The 19,345-nt window shown below is 36.8% G+C and overlaps 1 protein-coding gene across 1 annotated transcript in view; it reads left to right on the top strand.

Moving 5' to 3' along the window:
• LOC126753315 (uncharacterized) overlaps window positions 1-11,529 on the top strand; it is a 37,880-nt gene extending 26,351 nt beyond the window's left edge. Inside the window, exon 3 of the mRNA XM_050464667.1 lies at window positions 10,549-11,529. Coding sequence (XP_050320624.1) covers window positions 10,549-10,763 — 215 coding nt within the window. The 3' untranslated portion in view covers window positions 10,764-11,529. The remainder of the gene's footprint in view (window positions 1-10,548) is intronic.
• Window positions 11,530-19,345: the final 7,816 nt, after the last annotated feature.

The raw sequence follows: 19,345 nt of genomic DNA, 5'->3' as shown, positions 1-19,345 counted from the left end.
TTTAAGCCGTTTCTTCTTTTCGCCATTTAGCGCACTTTTACGAGGATATCAACGAGCTGGGCATCGGAACTATCCCAAGTTAAGGCCAGGACTTTCAAAGTGTGAATGCTCGTTTGTCGTTGTATTCATCAAAAGTGGGGTATTTCATTCAAGGCTGTCTGATGAACAGCAGTTACAATTAGTCTTCAGCAAACCCTTAAACCGAATACGTCGGATTCGCTCCACTGAAAAATGTTCTCCTTTTTAGCCGCGACCACAGGATCCATACGTTTTTGCTACCGCACCTTATAAAAGGGTTACCCACGTTTCCAGGGTGCGCTTAGAGATCGCAAGAATAGAAATTATAAAATATACCCCATTACTAGGGTGGTTAAATATAGTACCTATTCCACTTTCCGATGGATTTCTATCTCCTTGCGCTGGAAGCATTGAAAAATCGTCTCAATCGAAGAAGAGTAATGCCAATTGTGCCGTCATAATATTCGGTTCCGTTCGAGTTCGACCACACCTTACTTGTTATCATTTTAAGTGTTTCATGCTTTGGTTTTAAGCGCAATTTTTACGGTTGCTTTGTTATTGCGTTTGTTTCTATTTTATCGCGCATGCAACAAATTGTTGCTTGTATCTTCATTGCATTTTTTCAATGCACGAGTGCATATGTTCGTATCATTGTATTATTGTACATATGTGCACATACCATAATGTTTGCCAGCAGGTAATTGCGTCAGTCGCGCATTTTTATGACGTTGCTTAATACTGCCTTTTTGCTATACGTTTCCTACGACAATTCGCAGTTATTCCAGTAAAGCACTTTAAAGTAAATTTGCATTTCTCAATTGCTCAATTGCGTAAAAGAATAACTGCAGTCAAAGCTCTAGGCTTAAATACAGCAGATTTTCTACTTAAAAACGAATCTTTGACGTTACTTTTGGTAGAAGCTCGTGTGATTTTGCGAACTACTTATAAATTATAATTCTTTGTTTTACATACCTCATCTGATCTCATAGATAGATAGAGAAATGAGGATGGCACCAAGACCTACGATCTATTGTGCGTTCTCTTAAGTCACAACGACCCACTTAGCCACAGCATATTGATAAATTCCAATATACTCCTAGGTGCTAATGAGGCGCTGTGATCCCTATTTGGAAACATAGATCCAAAGACCATTAGCAGGTGTTCTGGAGTGTCAGACTCTGTCGCAGAACTGGCAATTTGCACAAGAAGCTAGGTTCATGTTATATAAGTGATTCTTGAGCATACAGTGGCCAGTGTTGAATGAGACAATTCGACAGCCTGAGTTTGTACCTAAGGATGTTGATTACATATTTAAAATTGTTGACGTTGTAGCCCTCATTAGCGACTTGGCATGCGCATGCCTTGGAGTTGTTGCCAATACCTTTCTCTGCATACTCCTTCTTCTTTGCGGAACTGCTCCTTTGTGGTATAAGTACCCACCGCATTTGTAACAATTTCTCGAAATATGAAAACAGCATCATCAATATTTAAAGAACCTAATTTCTTGACCCCTGTCCGTCCTTTTACTATACATAATTTTTTTAGACTTCTTCGACATCTTTCTTTATCTGCTAAGCAGGGGCAACAATTTTAGAAAAATAATGGTAAAGAATATCACATTGTTAGGTGTGCTCTAACGACACTTATAGTATATTGTATTCTATATACGTAGCTGCGCGGAGAGCAAAGCCCCAAAGTCAGATTTTTCCTATTAATTTGACTCCAACTTTTTTGACCCATAGATACAACGATATCTGAACTCCTTCGCCAGATTTGATGGGATCGGGTTTTCCGTTGGCTACCTTGTTGATTCCCGTCGATAGCGTTTCGTTTGATTGTGTCTGGATCCCATCGCATAACATGACCAAGCCAGCCCATTTTTTCTCGGCAGAAAATGGTGCTAAGCAAGACCATAAGTTTATGTTAGAGATGGCGACGGACCAAAAATGCAGCATAACGTTACTTGACTTAACAGTTTCAGCTGAAGAAAAATTTTTTTTCATACAAATATAATATCATCACCAATTTATTAGGTTGTCAAATATATCCCTTCGGCTTTTTTGCTCTTTATTCAATGCTTTAGTGTTACAGTGATCGGATTTAGTTGCGACTTTTCGTTTGATTATTTGTTTCCATCTAGCCGCCAACTTTATAATACTCTCTCTAACGGATTTGCCTTTAACGAAGGAAAACTTTAAAAAAGTTAAAACGAATTTCGGCTTTAGTGAACTCCATGTTTACACGTCTATAACTGTTGAACGCAATATCCAAACTAATCATGCATAGCGTCGTTTTGTAGGTTATGTCAAGACCTTTCAAAGATGTATAGTATTGCCCGATACGAGCTCTTTAGCGATTTATACATAGCCGCGAAATTCAAACGACAAAAAGGCGGAACTGAAATATTTTCCAACCTAATATTTATTATTTACGAATTCATATTTCGCTCTTAAATAAATCAATGTAAGATGTTAGAACTGGTTCTTTCGATAAGTTTCCAAAATTCTCTGTATTGCCCCTCAATCAAGCTCGACTATCTCAGTATTCAATGTCAAGCCTTTTACCACAACTACGGTTTTAATTTCCCGACTTCACTCTTCTATCTACTAGAAACTCTTCACTTTGGAAACACGGTCCGAAAAGGAAATATCGACAGAGCAGCCTAAATAACGATCTTTGAATTCATCACCCACAGTTCTCTCCAAAAGACTTCTCTATCGTGGTACAACTCGTTAAATTCTCTCAATCTACGAAAGCCAGTTGATTAATTATACACTGTTATTTGCCACAAAGTTTGTAGCACCCAGCATGTAACGCCTGTGCCTCTTGAAAGCTCTAAAAAGCGTGACAAGCTCTGTCGATTCAACCATGTTCAGGAACTAATATCTCAGTTTTCAAGATATTGATCTGAAATTTCCCGCATGTTCTTTTCGCTACAAGAAGCTATTCATTTGTCGATACCGCCGATATCTAACCACTGTAGCATATAGCCCATACAAACTAGCCGATCCAACTCAAGTCCTTGTAAGAAAAACTTCTTTAGCTGACGAGGTATCTTCACAATTTTGAGCACGGATTATTATCTAAGGCAACACTAGAATATACGAAGAAATTTCCCAAATTGGACCCCTATAGCATATAGCTGCCCTACAAACTGGCCAATCCCACTCAAGTTCTGGTGTGGAAAACTTTTTTTGTGACAAGATATCTTCACCAAATTTGTTGTAGAATATTCTACAAGGCAGCGACATAATCTCTGCATATTTTGCCAGAATCGAATCACTATAATCAAGATATTTTCATTCTATACACTTTTATGTTATAAAAAATGCGCTTCTTAATGGTATTATAGCTTCGGTGCAGCCGAAGTTAACGTTAAGCATGGCTAGCACCGGGCTAGTTTTTTCATATGTAAACAGAAATATTTACTAACAGAACTACAAGTATTACTATCACGACTACAAATAAAAATTTTCAATTTGTAAAGCTCGCCCATTGAAAGTTAAGTTAAGTACTGAATAAATATAACTGCTTTTAGTAGACCCTAAATCTGCATCGAAGTTCGTCCATACATATACAAGTATATAGTAAGGGGTATATTGAATCAAATAAAATGTCTGTATTTACAAACACATGTGCGTATGGATTCGGCTGTATTCGTGTAACCTGTCTAGTTCCATGACAGTTGCACATTCGCAATAAATAGGTCCAAGGACTTCCAGCAGACAAGTTTGACCAACTACATACCTTACAGAGACTCAGTAACCAGCAAGCGACCACTGTCTCACATATTGCGCCAATGCCTTCCCCCCTTCCCCCACACGTTGCAAACTAATTTTCTAAATATGCTCACCACTCGCGGTTCACTGCATCCAACTATTTGCCTACTTGTCTACATTATCTGTTTCCGAAACTTATTTAAAAGCAATAAAGTCAACAACAACAAACACTGTTGTACTGAAAACACACAAAAAACGCGCCAAACGTCAGACTTCAAAAACGAAACTAATAAAAAAGCGAAAACGCATTTTCACAGTTTGTCGTTCGCACAATTCGCATTTTTTTCATGAACAAAAACAAAAAGAGAAACAAGAAAAACCTTAAGCTTCGGCTGTACCAAAGCTATAATACCCTCCTCAGTTGCTCTTCTTATAACATACTTGTATAAGGTATAAAGATTTGATTTTGATCAATCAGTTCGTATGGCAGCTATATGCTATAGTAACCCGATATCGGTGGTTTTAACATATTTCCATATTTTCAGGAAGAAAAAGCCGCTTGCAAAATTTCAGATCGTATGCCAAAAACCAATCAGTTATATATTCATATATTTTATAGGGTCTCCCACGTTTCTCTCTGCATGTTCAAGGTATAACAAATAGAATTGCATGTTTTCATTGCATTTTGCGCACTTTTTGCTGGGATTTTTTATGTCTCGTGTTACTTTTGTGTTGTGGAATTCTCAGTGATTGTCTCGAATTGTAAACTCATTGGAAAAAATAAAATCAAAAAGCTCACTTAAGCAGCGAAAATGTAAAAACTTGCGTACGTCAAATAAAAACGCACGCACGTACACACATACATATATGTAGTAAATACTATACATATACATATACCTATATACGCTTATTTGCGGATTATACGTCAACAACCCAACTTCAACGTAGCAAACAATCAAATCAACAGCAAAACAACTTGAGCGTAAGTTCATTCAGCTGCAGCCATTTTCGATTTGTTTCGGGTTTTATGCGTCCATTTGTTTATTTTATCGGACATGTTTGCATTGCCAATCAAAAGTTACTAGTTACGCCCAGGATATCTTGACACTTGTATTTGAATATGTTATACAGAAAAGGCATATCCGATAATAATGCTGTGGGGACTTGTCGTATGTGTCGCTGACCGATGGGTGCAGTGATAAAGACTTTATGGTCATTAGGCTGGGCACCCTGCTAACTGACAAGCTGATTGAAACTTCAAGGGGTATTTGATTAGGTATTGCCATATTTTAACATTGGAAAAAAATGTAAAAAAAGCGTATATGTTTTAGGTACAAACTTCGGTGGTAGTAACTTACGAAAAAGATATAAATTAGACTATTGGGAAACCCCTACTGCTTTTGAATTAGCTATACAAACTGAACAAACATCACTCTAACGGGTGATCTAATTAGAGAACATTTTTTTCAATAGCCCTGTGCATGGAACGGCTTGGCGCATTTTACTTCGAGATATTAAACCGAAAGCGTACAAATTACAGCTTGTGCAAGAACTGAAGGCGCTCGACCTTCCCAAGCGACATCGCTTCGCTCTATGGGCTCTTGAAAAGTTCCTAGAAGATCTGATGTTTTAAAGCCAAATTTTGTTCAGCGATTAGGCCCATTTCTGGCTCTATGAAGAGATTTGGTGTGGTTTCTGGGCCGGTGGAATCATTGGCCCATATTTCTTCAAAAATTATACCAGTAAGAACGTAACTGTCAATGGAGACCGTTCCTAAATGCCTAATGCCGAATGATATTATAATAAAAGCTAAATTTGAAGTTTGTGTTTTTCTTTAAAAAAAGTAGGGAACCTCGAAATGGACCACCCATATTTATAGCATCACAATCTTTTGATAATCTACTTTTAAGGGCCAGCAGTAATCTAATATCATATGGCGACCCTATAAACTTTAAAACTTTTTTTGAATTATTTTTCGATTCTGATGAAACCGCTCTCTCTATTCTTCGATATAATTTCCAATATTATTCGAAAATTTATCCAGATGACTGGAAAACTGGCCTAACTTGATATTAAAACTTCTACTTCCAGACTTCAGATTAGTCTTTCAGCACATTTTGCGCTATTTCTTCGTAATTTGGCACTTAATGGTTGCCTGAAAAGCTTTCAACTATCAGCACAAAACTTTTCTCCGATCAACTTTACAGAACAATAATTACTTTTGTAAATATTTATATATGTAAAGTTGCTTTATAATTTCTAAATTGATCACGTTTAAAATCTCCGAGTACATTTTGAGAAAATAACTTCGGCATAGCCTTTTCTCCATCCCATTTACTTACGCCGGCGTAATTTACCGATTGCTACAAATTTGGCAACATCATTGTGTCTGAGAGCATGCCAAATACTTTCGAAATCCAAAGCAATTTTCAATGCGTAAAATAATATTTTTTTTAACTGTAAGAATATCAAACCGCGATAGGATACAAGTATATGTAGCTGTGCTGCTTTATTTGGAAAGATATCTTCATAAAATTTTTCCCAAATTACTGTCGAAGACAACTCTACAAACTACGGGAAATTTGTTAGATCTCATTATATATAGCAAATAGTTTTTTTATTTATAGTATTTTATGCTATAAAAAATGCACTGTGAAAGGTATTCTAACTTCGGTGCAATTCAAATTTACATGCTTTCTTCTTTTTGAACATTTAAAAGTATGCATACGTAGGATTTCCTTTTATTTTTCGCGATTTGGCAAACCTTATGTAGCAACCTGGTAACTCACAATTTTATCGTGAAGTTTTATATTTTTGATGTTATAGTTACATACTCAGAATGTTTTGACATACGAGCGCTATTTGTGTTATATACAGTAATTTAAAATATTCATCTCGACCAAAAAATGGAATTAAATCACGAACATTTTCGCGCTATTATTTTTTTACAACTTTAGATGTGAATTAACTTAGCAACAGTGCATCGATGAACCTAATTGAAACTTTAAAAATGAAGCTCCTTCAAGGATTAGTGTAGATGGTGTGGTGAATCTAATCGAGGTGAGCTCTTAAAGACGAATTTCAGAAAGGTCGTCCACAATCAGTTGTTGTTCCGGAAACTATAGACGCTGTACGCAAACTGATACTGCAAGATCGTCATGTGATCTATCGTAAGATTGAGATATCTATGGGCATTTGTGGGACCAACGTACTACATTCAATATTGCATTAATATTTGGCAGTAAAAAAATTTGAACACTTTGGATCCCATACAATTTGTCAAACGCTCAAAAAAGGTTTCGCGTCGATTAGCCGAGAGAAATGTGCAAAAAAACCATAGCAGTGCTTCGAAACAAGTCTATCACATCTGGACAGATTATGAATCTTTTTTTTATTCTCATACGAAAAAAACTAAACTAAGACGCCAAAGGTTTTCTAAACTTGAAGAGGCGATTGATGAGTTCAGAACGCATGTTTTGGAGATACCTCAATCAGACAACAGTGCCTGACGGAGGCAAAAGTATAAAGACCTTAATGGAGAATAAGCTGAAAAACAATCGAGATTTTTTCGATAATCAAAATTTTTGTTCTCTGATCCCGAAATATAAAACACACATACGAGTATATGTATAGCGTAAATAAAGAATGAATCATCTAAATGAGAGAAATAGCTGTAAAAAACGACTGCCAAAAGTGCTCAGCAGAAAAGTAATTAAGTCGTTAAATAATGAGTGCAATAATCGCAAAAAATTGAATTACTGTGACATATGTACGCCACGCCACCAAATTACCGTTGGAGCAAAATAGCGCTGAGTTATTATTGATATATTTTTTACTTGAGCGCATAAATTAACTGTTTTGTTTTTGTTTGCTAATTCGCCATATAACTGACAATCGCTAGCTTGTAATTATGGTTTTTGGTCAGAAATGTCAATTCTGATTAAAACTCGATGCCAATTGACCGATTGATTTAAAGTCCTTCCTTAAGATACGTAATTCGACACAAAAACTTACAGTTAGACCGATCGTGCAAAGATAATATTTTTATTATTGTTTTCGTCGCTTCTTAAAGTGGCAAGCTTTGTAATTTAATTTTTATAATTTTTTGTTTTATACTTTTTCTCACATCTCTTGCGTTTACAGTACCAACCAGTTGCTCAAAATAAACAAACGCATCGTGATCGTTTGGCTGCTTGTTGCTGTTGATCGTCGTTATGGAGTGGTTTTAAGAGTTTCGCCCATTTTGGTGGCGGCAAGTTGCTTATTAAGGCAGTCGCCAATATTTTTCAACAATTGCGTTTTCTCTGAAAAATAGTCAGTAATGTTAGAGCGTAGCAGCAGTTATGTAAGACGTCGATTTGAAGTTCGTCACGAGTACTGGCGAGGCAAAGTTTTACTTAATTGGGCCTTGCTGAAAATTGGTGGTTGGATTGCTATAATAGTTAGGAAGTGGCAGCGCGTTTGATGGTGTAGTTGATGGCTTTTGTACATAGTGATGCTCACTTTACGTTACATGGCCGTAAAAAGCCGTATCTATGTAATTGTGGGGCTAGAAGTATATTTGAATGCATAAGATGTCTTTTGAGACATGTGGTTTTGAAGAATATTTAATATACATATAAATTAATTACCAAAACATTAGCTTATATTTAATTGTAAGAGTTTGCCATTATGTTTCAAAAATTATTTCGGGCAAATGTCTACCGCGGCGGTCTGGAATAAATTCAAGCCGAGAGATCACTTAATTGTGGTCATATGTCGGCAATAACGCATCAAATATTCTCTTCCGAGGCGTCAATCATTATATATGCCACAAAAAATAGTTTAGGGGTCATAAACCCCCAGATCTTGGAAGCCACGCCAAAATAAATTAATTGCTTGCTTGGCTTGTTATTCCCTCTTGTTGGAAGCAAAGGTCGTCTCTATTAACATCCGCAAAATCAGGCATTAATCATGGCTCTATATAGCCCTCCCCATTGACTGTAATATTATGTCCGGCTTAAGTTTGCAGAAATAGAAAGGAATGCTTCTCTTCGGCTATAAACAGTGACCGTTTTAGGATTTAACGGGGTCACATCACTCACAGTGCGTTAATAATTTTATTGTCGTGTCCCTTTAGCCAAAAGTAAACTTCATCTCTAAACAAAATTATCTTGTGAACTGAAGGTGCGACATGCTTGAAGGTCATTCCGTTATATTTCTTGCACGAGTTAGATTTTGTACGTCCACAAACCAATATTTTTTACGTCCGATAACTCCCCTCTCTCCGCTAGTAAAGACAATTGACGCCTTGAGGGAGTTCCGTAGGGAGGTGTCCTCTCCTCCTCCGCCAGAGAGAATTTCTATCACCTTATACGCTGATAATTGCACGGTAATAACGTCGGGCAATGGAATCGATGAACAAAGTTGCTAAGGAGAGTATTATAGTTTGGTTCACATAACGGTTGTTTGTAAGTCCTAAAACTAAAAGAGTCAGATAGAGGGTTATATATACCAAAGTGATCAGGGTGACGAGTAGAGTTGAAATCCGGATGTCTGTCTGTCCGTCCGTCCGTCTGTCCGTCCGTGCAAGCTGTAACTTGAGTAAAAATTGAGATATCATGATGAAACTTGGTACACGTATTCCTTGGTTCCATAAGAAGGTTAAGTTCGAAGATGGGCAAAATCGGCCTACTGCCACGCCCACAAAATGGCGGAAACCGAAAACCTATAAAGTGTTATAACTAAGCCATAAATAAAGATATTAAAGTGAAATTTGGCACAAAAGATCGCATTAGGGAGGGGCTTATTTGGACGTAATTTTTTTGGAAAAGTGAGCGTGGCCCCGCCCCCTACTAAGTTTTTTCTACATATCTCGGAAACTACTATAGCTATGTTAACCAAACTCTATAGAGTCGTTTTCTTCAGGCATTTTCATATACAGTTCAAAAATGGAAGAAATCGGATAATTACCACGCCCACCTCCCATACAAAGGTTATGTTGAAAATCTCTAAAAGTGCGTTAACCGACTAACAAAAACATGAGAAACACTAAATTTTACGGAAGAAATGGCAGAAAGAAGCTGCACCCAGGCTTTTTTTTTAATTGAAAATGGGCGTGGCGTCGCCCACTTATGGTCCAAAAACCATATCTCAGGAACTACTTTACCGATTTCAATGAAATTCGGTATATAATATTTTCTTAACACCCTGATGACATGTACCAAATATGGGTGAAATCGGTTCACAACCACGCCCTCTTCCAGTATAACGCTATTTTGAATTCCATCTGATGCCTTTTCTGTATAATATATAGTACATTAGGAACCAATAATGATAGCGGAATAAAACTTTACACAAATACGGTATTTGAAAAATATGTAAATGACGGATAATGAAATCTCGATTATCACTTTATCATGCGAGAGTATAAAATGTTCGGTGACACCCGAAGTTAGCCCTTCCTTACTTGTTTCCATTAGTTCCCTTAAAAAATAATTTTTTTTTAATATAAATAATTTTGATTCTATTTTTTTGTCCTTCGAATTTTTGAAATATATTTTTTACCTTTGTTGTTGTAATATTTATGAATTGTTTTTTTCCAATGTTTTTACTGCTATCAATAGCACTTGATATGAAGTAAATAATAATGATAATACTTAGTGGAATTTAAATCAAATTCATATTTTTTTTAGATCGGAAAGTTAGTATCATGGATGATTCTATTTTATTGTCCGTAACTGTATACCCTGTTCAGGGTATAATAATATATACTAGAAAGTAACTTACAGAATTACAATATATTTCATCTATATTATTTTACTCATTACAGTCTATGGCAAACGTGTAATTTCGCGCTCTTGCTTTTACGAAGACTATGAAGACTCCTCCGATCGTTGCGGTCATGAAACTAGCTCATCATACATCAAAACGACTTTCTGTCAAACATGCAGCACTGACGGCTGCAATGGCGCTGCCGCCTCCTCGCCTTACGTCGCGTTAGTCCTGCTACCCATCGGCACGCTGCTAATCAAGCTGATCAAATGAAGTTCGTCGAAGTGGGCGCGCAGTTGAGGTTATGGCGGGAAACGTTTGGAGTCCACCTTTGCAATGCTTTGTAATCTTAAGACAAAACCAGCTCTTTAAATAGTTTTATGTTTAAACACATAAGTCACTTTTAAACATACTATAAGTTAGCGAATTAATTTTTCAATGAATGTAAAAAAAAACCACAACTTATTTATAATTCGTTGGAGTAGTCGGTTCTGTAACTGTAAATTGTTTGACAAATATCTACATAGTTAAATTTACACTTCAAATCGAAAATACATGTAGTATTTAAAGAACATTTTTTTGAAAACATTTAGAGAAAATTTTTCGAAAACCTTAAAAAAAAATTATTACAAAAACAACTCAAAACTATATCTAATGAAATTCGCACAAAACACAAATATTTTAAAAAGTAAGAGAATTCGATTTCAGCACCGCCAAGCAAAACACACAGAGTTTTACAATAAAGAGCTCTTAATAATCAGGAAATTATGGTAACATATAACGGTTTCTAGTACACTAAATATGCGGTAACTGTTGAACTCTAGCCATCAGCAAGTGAAGTTGCATTACGAAGCCTTTATAACCCTAAAAATAAATAATATCGTTTATACAAACATACAAAAATGTATCACCGTTATTCACATAATTGTGTACAAAATAGCCAACAATGATTTTGAACATCTAAATACTGTGTAATTTAGTATTTAAATTATCATAAAATAAAGTAAAGTAAATAAAGTAGCAACAACTCGGTGAATAATTTTTTTTTAATAATTGAAGAAATATTTGTTTTTTTAGTTTAAGGCTAAACGATTGAACAACGTCCGGTGTGTTTGACGTGGGTCCAAGGCGCCCAAGAGCACAGCGGATCAAATCAATGCGTTGAAAAAGCACTAGAAACGGCAGTTATTTTCAGTACCAATAAATAGCGTGGAATGGACACACTAACCACTTTGATAGGTTTCGAGGCCCATCTAATACAGCTGCCGCACTTTGGTATCGGCACCTGGTTGCAATGCAAGTCCACATTCAATTGACAAAGTGTCAGTTCTTCCCGCACTCGGCTTTTAACCAAAACCACCACGAAACTCCTCGAGTGGCCAGTTCGCATAAGCGTACTCCAAAGGCTCCTGCTCCCCGTGTTACCAGAATTTAGTCTCCAGTCGGACCTCACAGCCGAAACTACTACCAATTGATTACAGCCCGACTGGTAACCAGAATTGGATCCCATCTCCAGTCGGAACAAATCGGTAATTTTTTTTGGTAGTACTGTTGGTGACATCTATGCTAAATTTCACGTCAAAATATACCAATTTGAGATAGTCGTTTTGTCTCGTTAACAGCTCTGGAACTACTGTACAAAGAACCAATGCACCACCTCATACCTCATTGGTTATTCGTGATTATTTCGCCACATTTTCAACTAATATCACCACCGCAACCACCGCATTCGCCTAATTTACCTTCGTGAAACTTCGGGCTATTCAGCAAATTCACATGACCACTCCGAGCACACCGTTTTGACTCAATTGAGGATATAAAAGTTGAATCGAAGAAGGCTCTGATGGCCATCATGACGGAGGATTTTTCCAAGTGCTATGATGACTGGAAAATTCGTTGGCATAAGTGTACTGCAGCGGGAGGGGATTACTTTGAAGGAAATGAAATGAACAAAATTCAACTTTCTGTTAAAGCTGAATCAAGAACAGCGGGCCAGAACTTCTTCTCGTGCAGCCAGGTGCCTCTCCACCTGATCTCTCCAACGTAGCGAGGTCTTTTTCCGCTTCCACCGGCGGGTACTGAATCGAAAACCTTCAAAGCTGGAGCGCACCCTCTGACTCTTGATTAGCTGTACTATGTCAATGTCGTCGTATATCTCATATAGCTCATCGTTCCATCGACTGCGGTATTTGTCGTTGCCAATGCGTAACGTAAAGAACCATAAATATTCCACAAAACTTTTCTCTCGAACACTCCTAAGGCCGACTCATTGGATGATGTCATATCGGTACTGTTGTTGGTGTTAATGCTGACTACTAGATTAACAAAATTTCGTAGGACTTCAAAGATATGATTGTCAGCAGTGACGTGCGAACCAAGCCGAGAATATTACGGTTTGTTAGATGACAGGAGATATTTCGTCTTAACCTTGTTCACTACCAGACCCATTTGCTTTGCTTCCTTATCTATTCTGGAGAAAACAGAACTAACGGCGCGGTTGCTAAGGCTAATGATATCTATTTCACCAGCAACTGAACACTCTTAAAGAAGATTGTACCTCCTCTATTTAGCTCTGGAACTCGTATTTTTTTCTCCAGGAATAGATTTAAGTAGTCATACGTGACGAAGCCTACTAGCCTGAAACCTCGCTTGTTATCGAACGACTCGAAAAACTTACAAAGCCATATTTAATATGCGGATATACCGATTTCAGACATAACGGCATATTCGGCTTTAAAATCGACGAAAATGTGGTGTGTGTCGATTTTCTTTTCACGGTTCATACTTCATTCATATATATTTGTACTACTTGCAAAACGAAGATTTGAAATTGACTCTTTGAATATTAGAGAACTGTGAAAACATTTCAAACTGTCAATATTCTTCGCCAGCGCCAAGGTAAGATTTTACTTACATTTTATTTAAATTACGACTTGCAGTTGACTGTTTACAAAGAAGATAGAAAGAAACCCGAAAATACAGAGAAAAATGTAGGTGATTGTGAAGTTAAGCAGAAAACTAGGAATACCCTATAAAGTATAGATATAAATAATAAGCGAGGCAAAATTAGTCGATCTTCGATAGAATGTGATAACGTCGAAAAAGACGCAAGGACTTTAAAATTTCTTAAAAGTGAAGTTTATGCAAGAAAGTGTTTTGTGTAATGATTGCCTAGGCATATCTTCCTCCATTTCCATAGTCTGATCCTAATGCCTCATGATTATTGCCTTAGGTTAAGTGTCTGCTTCTTCGACTACACACAGCTTTTATATGCGTCAATAACTACTCTGATTTTGGTTTCATATTTCTGCTATTCAGCAGTGCAAGTGCAGTCAAACCACACTCAGAAATCAGCGGAAATGCAATTATGTTTAATTGCTCCTTTTTTATTCTTTCCAACGTTCCTTTGTCATGATTTAATTTTTTGTGTAGCCACTGCGCTCTAATCTTCCTCGTTGATTGCGGCTGTGTGTTTTTAGAATGCTGCGTTCACCGCCTACACTTAGCTCTGCGACTCTGCGCCGCACGTCTGGCCTTTGACCGCTGCCTTAGTTTGTTCGTATAAGCTCGTAATTGACAATGACCGTGTCTGTGAGTCGGGGTAAAAAGAATTAACTGGCATGCAAAAATTGCATTTACAGTTTTGAATTTCATACACGCACACATATGCCAATTGATGTCACGATACTCGATGACTGAGCTGACTACCTCAAGGGTTACTCACTCACATTGAACGCTACTAAGAGCTAAAATGTATGACTGGCTTAGGTAGATAAAGTGGATGTCTGACGACGCATATAAGCCTTGACTAGGCCCATTGTGAAGCTACCCGGACTAAAATCGCCTTACTCTATTATGTCCTTTTTGAAACCCCCTTAACTCTTGATGAAGTTCATCAATGCAGAAAGTTTTATATGTGCAAATTCTGAGACAATGTCAAGAATCTCGGGCTTGCATTCATGTTCATTCTTTCGCAAAGCTTCTATAGAATCTTCTGCTTCTACCGCTTGGTAACTTCTACCATAGTCGTTGTTTAGTATTCCCAGTCTGCTGGAATATCTGTCATTTAGACAGTGGCCCGTTAGTACACCTACTACAGTTCTTATTCCTTTTGAATTTTAATAGTCGGCATGTGCGGCCCATATTCCATTCATGTGTATACTTATTCCTTCTTTATCGGAGTCTAATCCTAGATACGTTTCTGCTCTAGCCTGTTCATCTGCTTCACAGGTACCAGGAGCAGGTTTATCGTGAAATCAGATAGATAAAGAATTGAGGCTTTGCACTGCGACCTATGGTCTATTGTGCTCTCAGATTCTATAAGAGATCATTGTTTTACTTAACTTTACCCTTGGTACTGTAGTGATTTCACCGCCGCTTGCTCATCGTTCCTATACGTATAAATATAAATATATTCCTTGTTCTGATCACAGTCTTTGTCAGAACTGAGAGATTAACTTTAATTGCTGTTATATCCGCTTGGAAGACACTGCAGTGGTCTGGTAGTCGGAAGGCAACTCTGGCATATAATTTTGCTGAAATGACACCACCTCCTACTCGATTATGTGGTTTTGGCCCATCCGTATAAGTACTTATCTCCGCCTACAGCAGCCCTATCTCACTCCTGTCAGGTAAGGAAGGCAATATGAGGGATCCAGATTTATTTCTGGTTTACTAACAGAAAATTTTACATAGAACGCCATTCAGGTTTCTGGATTTTACACTACCTCAATTAAACAGGACGAAACGAACCTGAGAGCAAACAGTGAGAACAGCATGTATTAACTCCCTTTCAAGGTAAGTTTGAAATTTATAAGTCCTCATCAAGCTTCATAAATCCAAAAATGGCTTTCAACGTAATGATGTCTTAACAAAATTTGAGTGGCAATCGGTGTTGTGCCCGCCACAGTATGATAGGCGGATAGGATAGGAGGTATTAATAATATGCTTGAAGAGTGTGTTAAAATTTGCTTCAAGCGCCGCTATCCTAAAGGATGACTACTCCTCTTGGACCTAGCAGCTAAACTCCATCTGATATTTCAAACCATCAAAATGATCTATGCGTAGCTTATTGGCCTACCAGCTTAACCTGAACTAACCTCAGTGTTGTTCAATAGCAAAAATGGAAAAAGAAATCGTTCCAGATATTCATCTCTTCTCATTTTCTGTATGAGTTGTTTCCCTCCCTTCAGTTAGTTGAATACTAAATACTTGTTTTTATCATATCTACCTATTACGGCCAGACTTAAGTCATTCACACTATAACTATCTGAACTTGGGTTCAACTTTTTTGCACCTTGAACAAGTCGTAGAAGACCCTATACATAAATGATCAGCAAAACGAGCTGAGTCGATATTTGTAGCTATGTTCGTCTGTTAACACGCAAACTAATCTACCAGTTTTTGAGAAATCGACCGGACATTTTGCCCACATTCTTTTCTTCCCAATAAGCTGCTCTTTCTTTGGAACCGCCGATATCGAACCACCATAACATATGGCTGCCATACAAACTGAACGATCGGAATTATTGTTTTTATTTGAGACGATATCTTATCGAAATTTGGCAAGGCAAAGCGCAATCTCCGAAAACATTGCTCTGAACGAATCACTAAAGTTGTCATATACTTAAACCGACCGATCAAAAGTTCTTTTAAGGAATCTTTTGTCTTTGTGATGGGTATTATAGCTTCTGAGCAACCGAAAGTAGCTTTTTTTGTTTTTGCACAAACTTAATTAATGGCAAACATTTTTATATTTCTGATAGTTAATTAACCGCTGACACTTTTTGAAGTCGCTGTGGGAATTGAAAATATCGCTTGGTGTGGGCAAATGTGGATTTGCCGTTAGTGTGTTTATTATATTACGAGTATAATGTCAGTTGGTTGGTTGCACGCGCAAGAGCATTGCACTTAAGCCATCATTAGGTGCATTGTGCCTCCCAAAAGACAATCATTTAAGACCTATTCAGCAATATTATAAATTTGAAATATTTGACTTTTTCCAACAAAACTTCTCAAAATATTCTAGGTTGCAACATTGGGAGCAGCAGAAGATATCTTGTTTCAACTGGATGAAGTCTTGGCACATTCTCCACACATTCTGCAGATTGACTTTATGATCTTCTGAAGATGCTGATGGGATGTAATTGTTCCTAGTCACCTCCTCTAAAGTCCATTTTTCACGCAACCCTTGCAGGAGCTGAATAGCTTAAGGCCGCTTAAGGGAACTGCATTCTCAGCTCAACCATTATATCCTTCTCGTCTAACTTTTTATTTCCTTCTATGATCTTGTAGGAAGTTAACAAATTCGATAAAAAGGAGATGATGAAAACCAATATTTTTTTTAAAAAGTTCGGAGAATTTTCAATACATATTTCAAGTTAAGATAAAATATGTAGGTATGTTTTTATTCTTGAAATAAGGCATTCAGATATGAAAAATTTAGGTCTTTATAATATTTTCTTTAGATTTAAGTAGTTTAAAATCAAATTCTAGCCGAGTAAAAACCAACAATCCACGCACAAACTTGTCGCCTAAGGCAGTCTGAGTGGCAATTGGCATGTGGCACGAAGTTTTTGCTTCAGTCTGCTCCTTTTTTTCTAAAACAGAGATTTATTTTGCATTCTGAGTAAACAATATGAGGCAAATATGTGCTGCCATGTTTATAATTCAAGTTAACTGTTATTGTTTTTTTTCTGCCATTCGCATGGCAACTAATTGCAGGCAAAAACAAATAATGCAACTCGAAACGCATTGCGCATGCGCGCCGTCGACTTCCAACTATTTAACTGTCACGCACTTTGACTCACACACACACACATATAATATTTAACGATTTTTGTTTACACATAATTTAAGTACTATATCTATCATTCTTGTTCGCGTTCCTCTATTTTGGTCCCGCCAATGCGCTCCGTCGCTAGCGTCCGATTTCACTGCCGTTTAATGCATAAGATTAATGTCAAGATTTGCATACAGACACATAGATTTTGCCAAATCGAGTTTGTTGCCTTTTTTGATTTATTTAATTTATTGTAGATTGCAATAGTTTTTGTTGTTTTTAATATGAATTGGTTAATAAATACGTAGCGATTACTGGTGTAAAAGTAATAGCACTAAATTTGGTTATCGCGTTGCTCGAATAGTGTTAATTTTATTAAGAAGATTTAAAATCAGAAAAATTTGTTAACTTCAGCTACACCGAAGCCGTAATACCCTTCACAGGTGCATTTCTAATAACATACTTTTAAAACGGTATAAAAACAAATTTATATTGACTTTGATTGGTTAGATTGTGTTGCAAGTATATGATAAAGGAGTCCGATTTGAACAATGTGTTTTGCGATTCTTCGGATAATATTCTATGCAAAATTTTGTGAAGATACCTCGTCAACGAAAAAAGTTTTCCATACAAGGACGGGATTTTGATTGCTCAAGTTGACTGGTAACTGGCGAAAAACACGCGTGATGTTTTGCTCCAGGGCCTGAATCGAAACAAGATTGTCCGCATGGACTTTAGATTTTACATATCCCTACAAGAAAAGTCACTTTTTAAGAAATATGATCCGATGATGTCTACAAACGGCCTACAAACCACAATAAACCGTTGTTTTTTCTGGATGAAATGGCAGCTCTTCAATCTCTTTAGGTTGCGCTTCGTCACCAATGCGGCACTTTTGCTTTTTTACATACCCATTAAACTAAAAATGGGTCTCATCGCTGAACAAAATTCAGCTCGAAAATGTCGGATCTTCGCGGAACTTTTCAAGAGCGGAAAGAGCGAAGCGATGTCGCTTGGGAATGTCGAGCGGCTTCATTTCGTACATCGAACGAAAACAGTAATAGCACAGAACCTCTAATATTTATGACTTTAAATTGAAACAATATCCAGATTAGTAGTGCCGTTTTTAAGACAACGACGAAGAAGTTTCATTCCACTATAAGTTCTACGAGGGATTTTTTTGCTATTGATGGTTGGAATACGTCTTCTTGAAGAATCTGGTGCAAAGCTGCCAATTAATGCTAGATAGTGTGGAGCCACTTATAAGCAATTTTCAATGCTAGTGAAAGCGGTATTTATTGGAAATTGCTTCCTGAAGAAGCATCTACCAATGTTTCGTGAAACAAGAAAATACCACTTCTAGGATTTGGAACATCTCAGAACCCTCAGAAATTGCTATATGAAAACGATGTCTGGTTGAATATTTACTTTCATCTTAAAAAAATATATTGAAATATATATTTTTCGATCACTTTGTTTCACAAGTTAGAAAATAACGAAATTTTTTCTCAGTAATATTCAAAAACTCGTGTTTTAAGGGGTCAGTACGGTAATCTGGCATGTTTTTTTGACATTTTTTTTCATAGAAATTGTTATTCTACAATAGAACTTTTTTCGCATATCATGAGGTATATCGTGAAGTATATAAATAAATTTTTTCAGAATTTTTTGATGACATTTGTCGGAGAAATGGCTGGGTGAATGAGATGCGTTTTTTCACTGGCGGACACGATTTCTCATATTGGGATCATCTGAAACACAAAAACTCAATTTATTCTTAAAACGTACGTGAATGGTTATCGTCCCTACTAGAATCATGAAAAAATGTTGATAAATAAAAAAGTAATTTACGTTTTTTTTTTACTTTTTCCCCATGTTTTTTTACATACATTTTGTCATAACATTATCAATAAGTTATAAAAAATTATGAATTATGAAATAGGGACGGATAGCCAGGCGTTCTGTGAACATTAAAAAAAAATTTAGCAAATCGGTTGAGCAGTTCGACCGGAGTAGTCCGCCAGTTTAAAAAAGTGTGTTTTGAGAAGAATGTGTTTAAAGTTTGAGGTGTGCA

The sequence above is a fragment of the Bactrocera neohumeralis genome, chromosome 3 (genome assembly GCF_024586455.1).
Source record: "Bactrocera neohumeralis isolate Rockhampton chromosome 3, APGP_CSIRO_Bneo_wtdbg2-racon-allhic-juicebox.fasta_v2, whole genome shotgun sequence".
NCBI lineage: Eukaryota > Metazoa > Arthropoda > Insecta > Diptera > Tephritidae > Bactrocera > Bactrocera neohumeralis.
Note: the sequence above shows the minus strand (reverse complement) of the source record. Positions and strands in the feature narration are given on the sequence as shown.